This window comes from Gymnodraco acuticeps, unplaced genomic scaffold (assembly GCF_902827175.1).
Source record: "Gymnodraco acuticeps unplaced genomic scaffold, fGymAcu1.1, whole genome shotgun sequence".
NCBI lineage: Eukaryota > Metazoa > Chordata > Actinopteri > Perciformes > Bathydraconidae > Gymnodraco > Gymnodraco acuticeps.
Window position 1 is genome coordinate 645,622 of NW_022992185.1, and position 18,647 is coordinate 664,268.

The following is an 18,647-nucleotide window of genomic DNA, read 5'->3' on the forward strand; positions in this document are numbered from 1 at the left end:
TATTTGATTAATCGTTCCCATCCCTAATATGCAGCCTGTACTGCCTGATTTTTAACAGATGTTATGTATTTGTGATCATACTGTGTAACCTGCTTGTGTATGTACTTACACAATAGGTGTACTGTTCTCTCTATGTGTTGTACTGTCTCAGTGTGAACATAGATTAAACAGCCAGCCAAACTCTTTTGAGAGCCGGGGAATGAGCAGCCATGCTCCTTTATTGACTTATTTGCAGTCCACTGACATTCAAACGGAGTGAAACTATAAAAAAACAAGATACAAGGCACTTAATGATCTCATACATGCAAGAGTAACATACACAGATTAACACATAGGACCACTAAGTGTAAACAAGGTAAATATAGCTAATGCTAGCTTTGTAATAATCATGTATACAGGCTAGTATGACTAACGCTAGCATGTGTGCTAACGCTACCGTGTATGCTAACGCGAATGCTAATGCATTTTCTCATTGTGTTTAAACATCTCCAAATGTCATCACATAAACACAATACATGTTACTAATCCTTACAGTGTAAGTGTAACGGCCCGTCCACACTACAGCTTCGACAGCTTCAAAAACGGTTTCCAACGCGTCTGCTCATTCACTTTGAATGGGGTGACGTCACTTTTCGCCGAACTGCATTGTGGGAAGCAGAGCAGAGCTTTCCTGGCGTTTCAGGCTGCAAAAGTTGAGCAATGTTCAACTTTTGAAGCTTCTGAAGCTTTCGGTGGAAGCGTCAGCCAATCAAATCATATGCCAGTACAAGCTCTAGCCAATCAAACCGCTGCTTGTGTGTCAGGGGCGGGAGATTCATGTGATTGGTTGTTGGTCGAGCTTCAGACACGCCCAGCTCCAAGCTTTTTTTGAAGCTGTAGTGTGGACGGGCTGTAAGGCTTACACTTACCGTCCCGTCCACACAGCGGCGTGCGTTGAAGCTTCCAACGCTTCTGCCCATTCACTTTGAATGGGGTGACGTCACTTTTAGCCGAACTGCATTTTGGGAAGCGACGTGGAGCGTTGCTGGCGTTGCTCGCTTCAAAAGTTGAGCAATGTTCAACTTTGGCACCTCGGCAGAAGCGTCAGCCAATGAAATCCCGTTTATGCAAATCTGCCAGTACAAGTGCTAGCCAATCAAACCGCGTGTATGCTGGGAGAGGTAGTCTCTCCCAGCATACACGCGGTTTGATTGGCTAGCGCTTGCAGGTCATTTCCTCATATTCCAAAAAATGGAGAGAAAATTCATTATAGCGGTAGTGAATCACCCGGTGCTGTATGATCAGTCTCTGTTTATCTACCGGGATACAAACCGGAGGAGCGAGGCATGGAGGGAGGTGGCAGAGACAGTGGGTGAAACTGGTAGGTTTTCGCCTGTTTGGGGATTTTATATCCAGTTTACTTCGTTTTAACATTGCTATTGCTTTGTATGTCGGGGGCGGGAGATTCATGCGATTGGTTGTTGGTCGCATTGCTCGCAAAAAATCCCCAAGCTTCAGATACGCCCACCTCCAAGCGTCAACGCCGCTGTGTGGACGGGCCGTTACGGCCCGCTGTGCCTTGAAAGCTTCACCATTCACTTTGAATGGGGTGACGTCACTTTTCGCCAAACTGCATTGTGGGAAGCGACGCGGAGCTTTGCTGGCGTGGCTCACTGCAAAAGTTGAGCAATGTTCAACTTTTGAAGCCTCGGCAGAAGCGTCAGCCAATCGAATCATATGCCAGTACAAGTTCTAGCCAATCAAACCGCTGCTTGTGTGTCCGGGGCGGGAGATTCATGTGATTGGTTGTTGGTCGAGTTTCAGACACGCCCGCCTGCAAGCGACAACGCACGCCGCTGTGTGGACGGGCCGTTACAGTCATTGCTTTCTGACGGACTTGACGCTTTCACTCTTCAGGTTGCATAGGGAAAATTAGTAGCAGTCTACTGCAATGCTATAGAGTGGTGAAGTCACGCCCATCGTAAAACTGTTGAAATATAAGACTATTATTTCGGAAAAATGATGTATTGAAGTCAATGGAGAGAGAAAACTTATCTTTCGATCCCGTTTGAATTGTGCCACGAATTACACATATGATGTTTGTCAATCTAAAAAATTATTTCCATGTCAAAAAAGTCACAGTTTTTCGTAAAACTGTTGAAATATAAGACTATGAAAAATACGCAACTAGAAAGACTACAAATCCCAGAGTCGCGTAAGTGATGTCATAATTGATGTCACAATTGTTTTCCTCCGCTAAATATAAGAGATAGATAAGATAACTTTAACAAGATGCCTGTGTGCTTAGTACCAGGTTGTTATCATACCAGCAATGGGTCTTGCTCGTTATTTCGCTTCCCGTCTGATGAAAGGACCAGGAGTGGCTGGATCAAGTTAGCTACCTAGCTAGTAGCAAGCACGTTAGTTAGCATTACAGCCTTAGCCTTGTCATTTTATTATTATTTAGACACAATTAACACTTATAGTTTCATGTCTTGTTACATAAGAATAGATCATATTTGTTAAGTGTTATGAGAGAATTACTATTCTTGTGGTACTACTGCCTTAGGCTATTAGGCCCATATTGAGCAGTGTATATCAAGATCAAAACTCATGTACAACAACTTCCTTACTTGCAATAAATAAGCACTAATTAGAGGGTTATAGAGGAAAAACTCTCAACTAATGGCTTATTACTTGTAGAATATGGTCATGTAGAATAAGGCATTAATAAGTGTTTTATAATGAATAATAAATAACCAATATACTGCTAATATGCATGTTAATTAACAACTAGTTGATGGTTAATTTGTGTACCTTAATATAAAGTGTTACCAATTATAGAACATAAAATATGTGCAGTAAGCAATATTTAAACATTGTGTGCATTGTGGCTGAGGTAAAGTGTCAGTGGGGGGGGGGCTTGTTTATGAGGCTGGTAGCGGAGGGGAAGAAACTGTTCAGGTGGAGAGAGGTTTTGGTCCTGATGGAGCAAAACGTAACTGACATTGTCTAAGAGAAATGTTAGCAAATAACACGTCTGTTAGAGACCATGGGTGCACCATTCTCTCCTCTATCGCTCGCCAAGAGACTGCCGCCTGAGGATCGAACCACGTAACCAGAAGTCTGGGAGCGAAAGACCAATAATATAATATAAGAAATTGGATACTGCTAGGCCCCCATCCAACCTGCTGCGCTGCGTAGTTGAGGCTTTCAAACTAATTATGTATGTTATCAGCATGCATTGTACATCAGGAGATTCATTCCCAAGACTTCCAAAGTCCTAGAGACCTTCAGTTTCTGACCCAGTCTGATGATCTCCCAGATGAGTGTAGTTAACAGCAAGCTGTTGAAAACATGTATGTACCTGTTAGTCGAGGCTTGTATGTGAGGGTCTGTGTCAGTGAGTGTGTGAAGAAACGCTGCAGGGTATCCACTGAGGCTGAAGCTCCACACAGTGAAGCATCAAATATCTGAATCCTGTAAAAAACACAGAGCCGGGGAGTGAGAAACAAAAACATCTCATAGCATACATGTTCTTAATACTGTTTGTTTACTGTAGGTACATCGTCTAGAGTTAAACAATAAACAACTCCTGCTACTGGCCACACTGCCTTGTGTTTAATTACAGGACAGGAATTCTGTAGTCAATGTTTTAGACACATGCAAAGTGTTGCACTTTTAGAGGCTGCTGTCTGTTCTGCTGCAGACAGTAGATGTGACTCAGTGTGTGAAGCATGCAGAGACAGGAGCTACAGTAACACTGGTTTAGGCAAACACATTCTGATCATAGAAGCAAGGTGCTCTCTTCAAACAAGTGGCAAGAATTTAGCTGAGAACCGTGCAGTACAGAAAAAGTATCAGTCAGGCAACAACATGATAAATGAAAGTAGCAGATGAAGCTAATGTGGTCATGAGCTTAAAACTGGGCTGCTGAAAAAAGCAGGAACATCAGTGGGACCCACAAAATTCACTTTTCTGTTGTGACACGATGACCAAAACTGAGAGGCATAAATGAATTACTGTGGCTCATGTAGGGGCTGCATTCTTACACATTTTAACACACATCCTTTCCTCCAGGAAAAGTATCCAATAATCAGTTTCAGGTTGTAAGTTAAATCACATGCACTCGGGGGATCAACTCAGAAAATCTGAAAATATAAACGACGTCACCAGCCACTGTTACATTCATCTTCAGACAGAGACTTCAATCTCAACAAGACTATCTAATTGTCATAAAGTTGAATAAAAAAGCACCATCGCTCAGCTCCTGCAGACTGCTGCGTCTCACTCTGCTCCATGGTGTCCAGAAGCCCTTCAGAAGACCGACACAAAACAATAATAGAAACATGATACTTCGACATTAAAGCAGTTCAAAGGTAGAACATAGCTTTCAGGGTCCAGAGGTGTGAATCAAAGTGCTTTACTCAATATGTCATGAACACAGGACATAGAGGGTGGGACTCACAGAAGAGCATGAGATCCAGCAGTGAGCAGCACAGCAGAGACCCCCTCCTGTCTGCTGCCTCCGGGCTCTGCTCGAAGCCAGCCCCCACCAACACTCCAACCACAGCTGCAACAGAGACAGAGACCCCCATTGGCATTATCCTCATTGTAGTAGCAGCGTATGTCTATTGGTGAATTTTTATCAAGTGTCCATGATACCAAGAGGGCATTTTTTTGTTGCTTTGCTGCAGGTAAAACTACCTCTTAATATATATGAATTGACATTTTAAATGTTATTTTTAATCACTGTGCCATAGTAACATTAAGGCTAACCCTACATTTGAATATGACACTTCAGCAACATTTCTATCTTCAAAGGATCTGTAATTTTCTTCAAAGCATGGGAACTTGCAGTCAAAAGAAAAACATTATTCTCCTATGATCAGGATATTGTTTATAAATATAAGAACACTATACTAATCATATTCTTTTAAAAAATGAATCAAAGTGTTTCTGTAATGTATTCTTAGTTGCGCTCTGTTCCTGTAATATGTAAGAAAGGGAAACAACATTTAATTTTGTGAGCAGGTTACATCGTTTAAAGCTGCCGTCAAATCATCTTTGGCAAGTTCTTGTTCTTGCAGAACTTCAGTGTTAGTATTATTAGATCTCAGTGCTGCGTTTGACACTGTTGACCACAGCATATTACTAGACCGACTGGAAAACTGGGTGGGACTTTCGGAAACAGCTCTGAATTGGTTTGAATCCTACTTAAAGGACAGAAACAACTTTGTTTCTATAGGTAAATACACATCTGAGTTGACAAATATGACATGTGGGGTTCCTCAAGGCTCCATCTTGGGGCCTCTTCTCTTTAACATCTACATGCTACCACTGGCTCAGATAATGAAAAACAACAAAATAAGTTACCATAGCTATGCAGATGACACACACATTTACGTAACAATTTCACCAGGAGACTATGCTCCAATTCAAACACTGAGTAAGTGCATTGAACAAATCAATGACTGGATGTGTCAGAACTTTCTCCAATTAAACAAAGATAAAACTGAGGTAATGGTTTTTGGAGCCAAGTCAGAACGTATAAAAGTTAGCGCTGAGCTTCAGTCTGCAATGTTCAAAACAACAGATAAAGCCAGAAATCTAGGTGTAGTCATGGACTCTGACCTGAGTTTCAACAGTCACATTAAAACAGTTACTAAAGCAGCCTACTATCACCTAAAGAATATATCTAGGATTAAAAGACTAATGTCACAGCAGGATTTGGAAAAACTTGTCCATACTTTTATCTTCAGTAGACTCGACTACTGCAATGGTGTCTTCACAGGTCTCACTAAAAAATCTATTAGAAAGCTGCAGCTGATTCAGAACGCTGCTGCTCAAGTCCTCACTAACACTAAGAAAGTGGATCACATCACTCCAGTTCTGAAGTCTTTACACTGGCTTCCTGTGTGTCAAAGAATAGATTTCAAAATACTGCTGCTGGTTTATAAAGCACTGAATGGTTTAGGCCCAAAATACATTTCTGACCTCCTGCTAAATTATGAACCATCCAGATCTCTCAGGTCTTCAGGGACTGGTCAGCTTTCTGTCCCCAGAGTCAGAACTAAACATGGTAAAGCAGCGTTCAGTTATTATGCTCCAAATATCTGGAACAAACTCCCAGAAACCTGCAGGTCCGCTGCAACTCTTACTACTTTTAAATCCAGGCTGAAGACTTTTCTTTTTGTCGCAGCTTTTAATTGAACTATTCATATCTTAGACTGCACTGTAACTTTTATCCATGTATTTTTTCTTTTAATGTTTATTTTATTAGCTTTTCTTTTTAATGACTGATTTTAAATGCCATTTTCTTAATGTCTTTCATTTTTTGTAAAGCACTTTGAATTGCCTTGTGTTGAAAAGTGCTATATAAATAAAGAGTCAGATGAGACAACAGTACTTGAGGCTAAAACTTGGCTCAACACTTTGACGCACTGCAAGAAGAGTCTGTGCTGTTGAGGTTGATCATGGTGATTGATAAAGCAAAAACATCAATAATCATCTTTGCACAGGACCAAACGTTCAAGAGAAAATATCTGAGCCTAGCTCACCCTCTTCGTCTTTCCGAGCAAGCCCGGTACAACGGGTGCACTAAATACCTTACGCAACACCAATGGATGTGATACTCAGCTCTACATTTCTATTTAGCCGGACAACTCTCAACAACTGACACAACTCGAAAATTGCATAACATAAATCAAACTATGGATGTCATCAAACTTCCTCCAATTAAACACAGAAAAAACTGAAATGTTAATTCTTAGTCCACAACATATCAGGGACAAATTCTGCGACCTCAGCGTAAACATAGCTGGTTCAACCATCCACAAAAGTACGTTCATCAAAAATATTGGAGTGATATTCGATCCAGATCGAATATCAGATGTTTTCCACCTTCGGAACATTTCAAAGATTCGTCCGATGCTTTCCCTAGCTGATGCTGAAACTTTGGTCCATGCTTTTGTTTCATCTCGGTTGGACTACTGCAATTACTTTTCTCCGGGCTACCAAAATCAACAACTGCCAAACTACAACTGGTTCAAAACACAGCTGCCAGAATATTAACCAGAACCAGAAGATTTGATCATATCACCCCTGTTCTCATTTCATTGGCTCCCGATTCACATAAGATCTGACTTCAAGATTTTACTATTAACCTTTCAAATCTTACATGGACTAGCACCTCTGTATCTGTCATCATTAATTACCCCGTGAATATCTACCAGGCTCCCACGATCACATAATGCAAGTTTCCTTTCCATCCCCAGAATGAAAAAATCCTCCGTAGGGGGCAGAGCCTTTTCATTCCAAGCACCTCTCCTTTGGAATCGTCTTCCATTTCAGATCCGCAAAGCTATTTCCGTTGACTCCATTAAAAGCAAACTCAAAACCCATCTCTTCGCATCTGTCTTCCTTGTAAACAAATTTCCATCACCTAGTTTCCGTTCACTTCAGTCACATGCTTTTATCACGTGGCAATACTTATGTTGAGGTATAATGTTGTATAATGTTTTTATTTTGTTTTTGTCTTTGCTTTTGTTTGCTTTGTACAGCCCTTTGAGGCATTTCTTGTGATTTGGGGCTATAATACATTTGGATTTCATTTGATAATTGCCGGAAATTACCAATTGCACGTGTTTGTGGTGTTAACAAATAATGATAATAATCAAAACCCGCAAAAGTAATAGAATCATCCAAACAGGACCCTCACTAGTGAGTTATGAGTTATATCGCACTTGTTTAACTCACATGAAGAAGGTTCTAATGTGTTAACATGTGTGGTTATAAGGCTGGTCATGTGCTGAACTCGTTCTTTTCTAGGAACAGATTCTTCCTGTAGTCTTTGCTGGTTGTCGCTCAACCTCATGGGGAAGACTAAAAAGTAAAAAATAGTAACACACATCAGTGGTGCTGGAAGGAGGATTTTGTTATGTTTGGGTTAAAAGGGTTAATACTTTGTCTACGCATTTATATCCTATCAGAAAATACGGGAACTCATCTTGTAACCAGCTGAAATATGAGCTGAAACTCAGGGAGCTGGTCTCTCCTAATGGATTTGAAGTGCTTCTTAATGACGAGGAGATGCAGCTCTGCCTGTAAATGCTCTGTATATATAGACATTTTTATTGATTGGGATAAACCCCTTGAGATGCACCATCTCGTTTTCAAGGGGGTCCCGAAAATGATGATGTTTCTGATTGGGATCGTATATAAAGTATTCTCTGTGATTGTTTTGAATCTGTTTCTGTCTTATCTTGGACAGGACTCTTGTCAAATAGATTTAAACGTTAAGGAGACTTCTCCTAGTTAAATAAAGGTTAAATCAATAACACAAATAATAATAATAATATATGACCTGATTCTATGGCTTGGTTGCTGGTTGGCTGTGTTAGCAAGGTTATGGACTTGCCTGTTTTTGTCATTTAATCATAGCAAACTCATTTGTAAAATTCCGATCTTTCATATTTCTGATAGCAGTGTTGAAGGAAAATGCTCTCTTAAACTGTAGGGGCGCTTATAGCCATATACTAAGTCCTACACGATGCTGTTTTAATCACTTTTTCACTATTTTAAGATAAAAGTTGATTTAATTCATGGTTCCCTGACAAACTGATCAGAATCAATTCTCCCAAAACTGAAGCCGTTTGTGTGTCGCTCTGTATGACAAACTGCTTTAAGTTGTCGTAATGTATAAATGAGCCCATGTCTTACAAGAAGCACAACTAAACGAGACGACTGAAACCAAACTGTGTCCTTACCTGACAACACTTTCTGTTGAACATGTCTGGTTTCCTCTTCTCCTGGTGGAGGGGTCCAACCGCACAGAGCCTTCAACTGAGACACCACCCACAGCCTCACTCCTTCATCACTGATGGGAGGAAACGCAGGAAGAGGCCGAACTGAGTTGGTTAACATTCATCCTGTCAAACTCTTTGTAGTGTAGAGCTTATATTTGAGGCCTTCTACTCCCTGACCTCAGTTTACAGTTTAAAGATGGTTCCTACTACACCCACAGGGGGGCGGTGTTACACCACTGATAGCCAAGTGTATTCTGCTGTGAGTTTAGTTGTAGTATTTTATGTTAAAGAGGACAATTATGTTCATTTCGAGGTTCATATTTTTGTTCCGATGTCTTTATGCTTTAATGTTCAAAAAGCTCTTTATTTTTCTCATAATACCTGTGCACCTCTTTTCACCCTCTGTCTGAAACCAGTGCCCAATCTGCTCTGATTGGTTAGCTGGCTGGCTCTGTTGTGAATGGTCAACTACTTAGAGATGTGCCACCCCTTAGCAGGACATCTCTAAAATGTACAATTTGAGTGCTAGCCAATTGAAGCATGAGTGATAAGGATGTCATTACTTTATGGAAGGAGTCCAATGGAGACTTATCAGGCAGGGGGGGGGCGGGTGTGGGAGAGAAACCCCCTCTGGAGGGAACACAGGGATTTTAGCCTTTGCAGACCATTTGCATGCACAAAAACCTATAGAAAAATAGGGCCTCTTTAATAATTTGAAGCCATATTTATTAAATCAAGTTGTTTGAAATTCCATTTGTGAAATAACCAGAAGATTCACATAACAAGAAAAATGATATTTCATACCTCTCTATGATGTGCTTCAGAGTGACGATGTTGTAAAAGTCAAGATGGTACACCACCTCCAGCTGGGGCAGCCTCTGTAAAAACACCACAATAAATATTTCATTCACTTCATCCATTATATAAGAAAGACACGCTGGGTGTTCCTATTGGGGCAGTTTAGCAAATATAAAAGGGATAAAATAAAGGGAGACTTCTGATCTTTTTTTATTTTATATTTCTAACTTCACGTCTACGTTTTTGCTACTGCTCAGTTGTACAGAACTCTCAACAAAGACCTTTTTAAGAAACCTTTTCTTTGCCAGCTCATTGAGTCCTATTGTGACCCCAGAAATGTTGAGTACCTCAACATATTATGTTAGAAATGTATAGTACAGGTCCCCAGCACATAGAAAGTGCCGGATGCTGATTTGCATATGTTGGGCAAATTTAATAATTAACATAATATGCGTTACATAGGTTATTGACATTTTCAGGATAAAAAATGGCAGTTTCAACCAAAACATTTCCATATTTGGACTTCCAATGGACTCATTTTGATTAATTTTGGGTTGATTTGGAATGTGCTGGGGAAAGTACTATACATATCTATCATTAACCTTCAACATTTCCCGGTTCTATATGCTGGCAACTAGCTCTAGTGGAATACAAACTGAACAATCCTCATCAGAGGTAACAACTTTTTTGGATCTCATGTATGAACTGTAACATGGACACGGACGCGCACGCGCACACACACACACACACACACACACACACACACACACACACACACACACACACACACACACACACACACACACACACACACACACACACACCACACACACACACACACACACACACACACACACACACACACACACACACACCACACACACACACACACACACACACACACACACACACACACACACACACACACACACACACACACACACACACACACACACACACACACACACACACACACACACACACACACACACACACCTGGTCTCTTCTGTACTCCTGCCACAGCAGCTTGGGGCAGAGGGCTCCCTGTGACAGCAGCTCTCTGCTGGACCCCAGCAGGACACACAGCTGCTCCTACACATGACACAGATGGGACTAATATGATATTATCATATTATATGTCATATTTGACATCACATGCTTCCTGTACTCTGAACAAGAACCCTGCAGTAAGAAGAGACAGGGTGGGGTCTTCTGTGGCTGCCACTGAAGCTGAAACATGTTGAACCATAGAGGTGACAACCTGCAGTCAGATGTGGAGCAACAACCACTTTAAATAGAAAGTGATGAGACAGCAGGAGAGATTACCAGAAAACACAGAGTCACTGTGCAGCATACAACCACAATGACACACAGTTAACAACAACAACACAGGCACACACATCACACCATAGTCACTATACTAATGCCCCGGCCACACGAGGATGAAAACGGCCGTTTGCGTTACTGTTTAGTGTCATATAGACCATTCGGCCACACGAGGATGACCGAATACGGCACTAAACGACTGAGGAAACGATAACGGGTCCCAAGGTGGATAGAACGGCATACGCAACGCTCTGGGGGGTACAACGGCTCCGTGTGTGCGCCCTATACGATCATTTTCTGATAATGATGAGGCAATAGCCCCGCCTCTCCCCACCTCTGCTGCTCACCCCCGCGTCAAAGTAAACTGCACACTGAATTCAGATTATTTATCTTTCTCTCAATATGGACCTAAACGCGAGTGAAGTCTAATCTGACAGGACGGAGACACGCAGCTCTGCTCACCTGCAGCTCCTCCCGCTGTGATGCGGCGGTGAACGGAGTAAAACACACACTTCAAGTCAGATCATCACCCTTAGCTATTTTATTTATTACCTCTCAAACTACCTAAACTAGTTATAAATATGTTTATTTTTACTGTCGGCCGGGTCACTCATTACTGGATCAGCTGCTGCATGAAACAGACACTGGGCTGTCCGAAGAGAGGGAGGAAAAGAGAGGCTCCGTGTATTTTATTATTATATTATATAGAGTCATTATTCATTTGTTTTAAAGCTCAATAAATAACAAAGAAGACCTTTGACCGGCACTTTTATAATTTTGTCGGAAGATTTAAACTTTAATTCACGTTGACTGGCGAAAAACTCTGCCCGGTTCCCTCGGCCCCCACCGTGGAGAATAAACAGAAGGGCAACCATGACAACCATGCTTCTTCGCTGCTTTTGTGGAGGAAGTTACAGCGCCACGTACAGGCTCAGCATATGTATTGCAGCTTCTCCAGCGGTTGGAGCTAAACGGAGCGGTCTCGTGTGGACAGACACTATCCGGATAACTATTGCGTGTGGACGGAAGCTTGTTTGCGATTGCGTTTGCGTTAATCCTATGCGTTTAGCCGTTTTCGTCCTCGTGTGGCCGGGGTCTAAAGGTGTAGCAGAACTTTGAAATACAAATCCATCTGCAACTGAGTTAAGAAATATGGCATGACATCTACCATATGCACATTTATTGGGAAACTGCCTATTAAATAGATATACAATTTGACCCAATAAAGTAACGGCTAATTACTAACAAAGCACTTATATACTAATAAAGGGCTGGCTTATCTAAAGCCAGTTGAGTAGCACTTGAAATGTTTTAGCTCTTTGAAACCTGATGTACTTTATGATTCTGTTTTCTTCAAGTTTGTATCTTGTTGGTCGAACGCACTTATTGTAAGTCGCTTTGGATAAAAGCCTCAGCTAAATGTAATGTAATATCAATAAAGCTAAAATAGATATTAGACTGAATATGCTAAAAGCAAAAAAAATAAAATAAAATGTTTTTCTTTTGGTAGATATCTTTTGCTGTGCACCAGCAGGAAATAAGAAAAAGTATAATCAATTGATTTGTATAGACTTTGGTGCAAAAGTGTGCCTCAAGTCACACGTCATCAAACTTATCAGTACCCAACACAATGAAACGGTGTTAAGTAACTAAGTACAATTACTCAAGTACTGTAGTACAATTTTGAGGTACTTCTACTTAACTTGAGTTATTATGAGTTGTTATGCTACTTTGTACTTCTACCCCACTACAATTCAGAGGTACATGGTGTACTTTTACTCCACTACATGTATTTAATACCTTTAGTTACTTCACAGATCTGGATGAATGATGTGAAATCTAACCAAGTGTTGAATCAGACTTTAGTTCCACCTGGAGTAAATCCACCAGCTACCCTACAGTATACAAAGCCATTCAAACTAGCTGCACCTTTACCAGCTTTGAGAACACTTTCATGATCAATCAAAAAACATATCATATATATTATTCTGAAATGGACCAATCTGCACAACGACTACTTTTACTGTCGCTGCTTTCACTATATTTTGATGAGAATACTTTTCTACTTTTACTTGAGGAACATTTTGAATGCTGTACTTTTACTTGTAACAGAGTATTCCTACACTCTGGCAATGACAAGCAACCTACAGTACAGTGTCAGTGACACCTGCACCAACTTACTCTACCAACAACATGTTGATGGGATGGCAAGTGAAAGTTCAGATGGACAACCTTAAAGATTTGAGAATTGAATTTAGTTTTAATGTTTATATGAAGGTACTAATGCAATCCTTACCTTGAGTTAAGCCACAGATACATATTCCGCTGTTCTGTCAGATACTCACTCTCTGAGATGCAGTGAGCAGCTCTCTCCTCTTGCCCTCCTCCTGCTTCACTTCCTCAGCTCCAGTGATCTCCATCAGTCTCTCCAGCACCATCTTCACTGACAGCACCGGCACCGGGACCCCCAGCTGTACGGCCTGACACCTCAGCTCAAACACTGTTCACACACAATACAACACATCCTGTAGTTCAGAGAGTTGTGGCATCATGTGGCACTGAGCAGTTAGCATCACTATAATCTCCTTTGGGGTGTATAAAGAAACCAAATGAGTTGAGTTGCCCAGAAGATAAACAAAGATGGTCGTCATGAGAAAGTAATATAAAATCTGTCATGCCGGCCATTCAGTAAGTGACTTTTGAATTAGATATTGAAAAGTCCGTACACACAACAAACACTGAGAAGTGCAGACTCCCTTGCTTGTACTACACTTTTCTTCATAGTTTTGTAATTATTGTGTATAGCAGCAGGTGTATCCGGCCTCTGAGTGTTTCAACTTTCGCCACAGATGCTGTTTCTCAGAGCTCGTCCCCACACTCACCCAGCAGTGACCCTGCCATGGCAGATGAGACGCTCTTAGACTCTGTCTCTTTCTGTTCGCCATTCTGGGTGTGGAAAATGTTGCACGGATCGGGATTCTACAAAAAAGGGTTAGAAAAAACAGTAAAGAAACATTACAAGTATATTACAGCAAGGTCAGAAAGTATTCAAATGTAACATATTACTTCATCATCAGTCTAACTAGTTCCTAGCACAAGTACATTTCCTGAGGGAGTTTAAGGACAAAGCAGCTCCCCCTGATGTTTAAGGCCACATCAAGTACTTTGCCGTACTTAGTTCCCAGCACTTAGTTCCGATCGCGTTCACACCGGAATAAGTTCCCTGAGGGAGGATTAGGCAAATGAAGCCGCTGACGTCACTTCTTCTTCTTCTTCTGCTTTGGGTTTACTGGCAGGCCGCAAACCACTTCACGGCGTATACTGCCACCCGAAGTCCCCGGCCGGAAGTCCCCGGAGTTAGTGACTCCCAGCAGCTTCTACTGAAGCCTTCCGAGTAAATCGCCAGAACGCCGACACCTCCTCATCTCCACCGCTCCCATGTTTTCTTTTGTGTTGCCATAAGTTAGTTTTATGGGGCGTGGTTTTCAATCGCCCAGTCAATCAGAACTGTGGTACTTTTTTTCCCCAGGAAAGTACCTGCTCTCAACAGGCGCTAAAAATGGGGTGAAAAGTTCCACTTAGTTATTTTTTTGGTGTGAACGCGACATCAGGGGTACTAACGGAACTAAACGCGAAAAGTACGGGTGAAAAGTACTCGTGTGAATGCGGCTAATAGTGCAGTGGTTCTCAACTCGTTTCGAGTGGGTCGCAGTTGTGTGAGTGAAGAAAAAAAAAAAGTTGCATTTTGTTTTTAAAGTTAAACTTTTATTTTGAAGGCCAATTCAACTCAATTTAAAGTAATTCACACAGACAAGTTCAGCTGTCAGAACAAAGTGAAAAAGAAACAATGGCATAAAATATTATTAATATGTCAGGTAGTAATAGATTTATTTATTTTCTTCTCAAGAGTGTACCAGAATGCGTAGTTTATATGTTGGTATTTCAAAAAATTGGGTTGGGTTTTCAGCATGTGGGCCTTTTTATGTAATACAGTTCAGCTTTGATGACCATCATCTCATTAAACCTTTTTTAAAAGCATACTTTAGTTCTGTGAAGGGATATAAGGGATACATGCACTGTACTTCACTTTCATTAATATTGTATGCTGAAAAGCGTATATATTATAGCACGATTTTTTGTTGAATAGATTTGAGTGGTTCAAATTTCGGGCCGCGATTTATTGACAAAGGAAAAAGTGGGTCCCGAGGCCTGACCAGTTGAGAACCACTGCTATAGTGTATTAAACATTCAGGGTGGCCTGAAAGGTGGGTGCTCTTTAACGTGCATGCGCTTGAATCACAGTCTCACACAAATGGCTTTTATACTTCTAGTGCACGCAGCCAGGCACGGTTCTACGAGGGTGCAAAAACCTGCATTTCACCCTCAGTCTAATTTTTTTGCACTCTCAGTTCAAAACTGAATAATAAATGCCAAGATGCTAGGGAAGTGTGTCCATCAGACTTCGTCTATGTGATCACGTATGCAGTGCAACATGCAAAAGGGCTTTGTGAAAATGGTTGTATAAGCATGTGTGGGAATGATTAGACACTCTCATATCTCGTCATTCTCACGGCTCTGAAACAACTGAGAACGTCCCAGTTACATTTTCCATCAGGATTTTAGGCTCACTAGAATAACCCTACAAATGAAAATATATCGTTTTGGTGAAACTGTTTTATGATTATGACCTATGAGAATTAACACTATCATACATGGTATTGATGTATTGTTTAGTATTTATGGTACTCAACAGAATTTGCACTGCAATGTGTTTCAATGATAAAACATGATAAGCTACTTTTGCTAAAATGAAGTTAAAGACAAAGGGGTGCGCTTAACAACTGCAGTTCAGATTCTACATGGATTTAATGAGCAGAAGAATTCCATGAAGTAAAGCATAGAGAAATTCCATTTCATATATACAGTACGTATTGTTTCAGTCATTAATACAAATAAATATTTATTTAAAAAGGTCCCATGTCATGCTTTTCCGGTTATTACCCGTCCGGTTATTACTCCGCGCTTTCACACCGGAGTACTTTTCCCAGGAATAGTTCCGATAGTTCCTGGGATTTTGCGTTCACACCAAAAAGATCTGGAACTAGAACTTTTTTTTGCAAACCTTTTCACCCCTTTAGTCCCTGCTAGAGAGCAGGTACTTTCCTGGGAGAAAAAGGTTCCCATTTCTGATTGGCTGGGCGAATTGCAAACCACGTCCCATAAAACTCGGAAAGGTTTTGTGAAGCCGCAATTGTATTTGCTGGCATTAGCATTAGCCCCGCGCACCAAGGGAGAGAGACTAACTTATGGCAACACAAAAAAAAACATGGGAGCGGTGGAGATGAGGAGGTGTCGGCGTTCTGGCAATTTACTCGGAAGGCTTCAGTAGAAGCTGCTGGGACCCCAACTCCGGGGACTTCCAGCCGGGGACTTCGGGTGGCAGTATACGTCGGAAAACACTGTACATCCCGTTTCAATAATTCCCCTTTACTCTAAAGTCGCATCTAAAAAGAACGCGATCTGATCTAGTTGTGTATATTTTGTTATTTTTGCAAATTGAGGAGATGATAAGACAATCTCATTAGCTACAGGCAGCGACAGAGGCTCATATATTGCATTAGGTAAAATAAAGCAGGCAAACATAACAGGAAGAATATGTACATTTTAATCCAATCAAAGAGGACATTGTCACACCATTCAAATGTATGTACATTACAACCAATAAAAAAGCTTAGATTTGTTTCTTTGTTACGTTTTTCTGTGTCAGCCGTTAACTTAGATAGATAAACTTAGCTATTGATATCGCAAACATGTCAGAAGAACCAGCACATAAGAAAATAAAATACAGTCTAACAAAACTGAACTTCAACAACTTCAATGTCACATCCACAACTCCGGAGCCTGGCCCTTCAACCATAGAACCAGCGCAGCCAGATGAACCCCAAAGCAGCAGCTCTGCGACCGCTGAGACTGTCAAAACCGCCGGCATCGTTGAACCGAAACAGGCTGGTTCCGACTGCGTGGAGGTTTGTTGTCGGGACATTGAGACGGGTAAAGCTGCACAGCTAATTGTAGATAAAAAGGAGACCGCTAGATCGTTTGGGCAAAGAGAAGGTACTTCAATGCAGAATGGTACAAAAACAGAGAGTGGTTAATTATTTGCAAAACCACTAAACGAGCCTTCTGTGAAATATGCAGATTTGCTGCTGTCAAACGGGTTGAAACTTTCTCCAAATGTGGAGATGACAGGTTTGTAAATACCGGAGTTAATAACTGGAAAAAGTGCCTAAGCCTCCTGGACAGCCACGAAAAGTCTCATTTTCACAGAGTGTGTTAAAAAAAAGTGCGCTTACTTCAGTCGAACACCAGTCAACATTCAGCTTGTAAACAAGAGCATATTGAGCAGGAAAAAAGAAAGAATCCAGGAAATCACATTGTAGGATTTTTAATGAATGAATTGGTAAATTCCTCGGTAAAACAAGTATTTGGTCACCAACAAACAAACAAGATTTCTGGCTCTCACAGACCTGTACCTTCTTCTTTAAGAGCCTCCTCTGTCCTCCACTCGTTAACTGTATTAATGGCACCTGTTTGAACTCGTTATCAGTATAAAAGACACCTGTCCACAACCTCAAACAGTCACACTCCAAACTCCACTATGGCCAAGACCAAAGAGCTGTCAAAGGACACCAGAAACAAAATTGTAGACCTGCTCCAGGCTGGGAAGACTGAATTTGCAATAGGTAAGCAGCTTGGTGTGAAGAAATCAACTGTGGGAGCAATTATTAGAAAATGGAAGACATACAAGACCACTGATAATCTCCCTCGATCTGGGGCTCCACGCAAGATCTCACCCCGTGGGGTCAAAATGATCACAAGAACGGTGACCAAAAATCCCAGAACCACACGGGGGGACCTAGTCAATGACCTGCAGAGAGCTGGGACCAAAGTAACAAAGGCTACCATCAGTAACACACTACCCCGCCAGGGACTCAAATCCTGCAGTGCCAGACGTGTCCCCCTGCTTAAGCCAGTACGTGTCCAGGCCCGTCTGAAGTTTGCTAGAGAGCATTTAGATGATCCAGAAGAGGATTGGGAGAATGTCATATGGTCAGATGAAACCAAAATAGAACTTTTTGGTAAAAACTCAACTAGACGTGTTTGGAGGAGAAAGAATGCTGAGTTGCATCCAAAGAACACCATACCTACTGTGAAACATGGGGGTGGAAACATCATGCTTTAGGGCTGTTTTTCTGCAAAGGGACCAGGACGACTGATCCGTGTAAAGGAAAGAATGAATGGGGCCATGTATCGTGAGATTTTGAGCGACAACCTCCTTCCATCAGCAAGGGCATTGAAGATGAAACGTGGCTGGGTCTTTCAGCATGACAATGATCCCAAACACACCGCCCGGGCAACGAAGGAGTGGCTTCGTAAGAAGCATTTCAAGGTCCTGTAGTAGCCTAGCCAGTCTCCAGATCTCAACCCCATATAAAATCTTTGGAGGGAGTTGAAAGTCCGTGTTGCCCAGCGACAGCCCCAAAACATCACTGCTCTAGAGGAGATCTGCATGGAGGAATGGGCCAAAATACCAGCAACAGTGTGTGAAAACCTTGTGAAGACTTACAGAAAACGTTTGACCTCTGTCATTGCCAACAAAGGGTATATAACAAAGTATTGAGATGAACTTTTGTTATTGACCAAATTTTCCACCATAATTTGCAAATAAATTCTTTA

The 18,647-nt window shown here is 41.4% G+C and overlaps 1 protein-coding gene across 1 annotated transcript in view; it reads right to left on the reverse strand.

Annotated features, from left to right (window-relative positions):
- LOC117539067 (Fanconi anemia group A protein-like) overlaps positions 1 to 18,647 on the reverse strand; it is an 81,352-nt gene that overhangs the window by 55,520 nt on the left and 7,185 nt on the right. Inside the window, 8 exon segments of the mRNA XM_034205086.1 lie at positions 3,347 to 3,459; positions 4,237 to 4,294; positions 4,448 to 4,552; positions 8,748 to 8,857; positions 9,591 to 9,664; positions 10,581 to 10,676; positions 13,256 to 13,410; positions 13,793 to 13,889. Coding sequence (XP_034060977.1) covers positions 3,347 to 3,459; positions 4,237 to 4,294; positions 4,448 to 4,552; positions 8,748 to 8,857; positions 9,591 to 9,664; positions 10,581 to 10,676; positions 13,256 to 13,410; positions 13,793 to 13,889 — 808 coding nt within the window.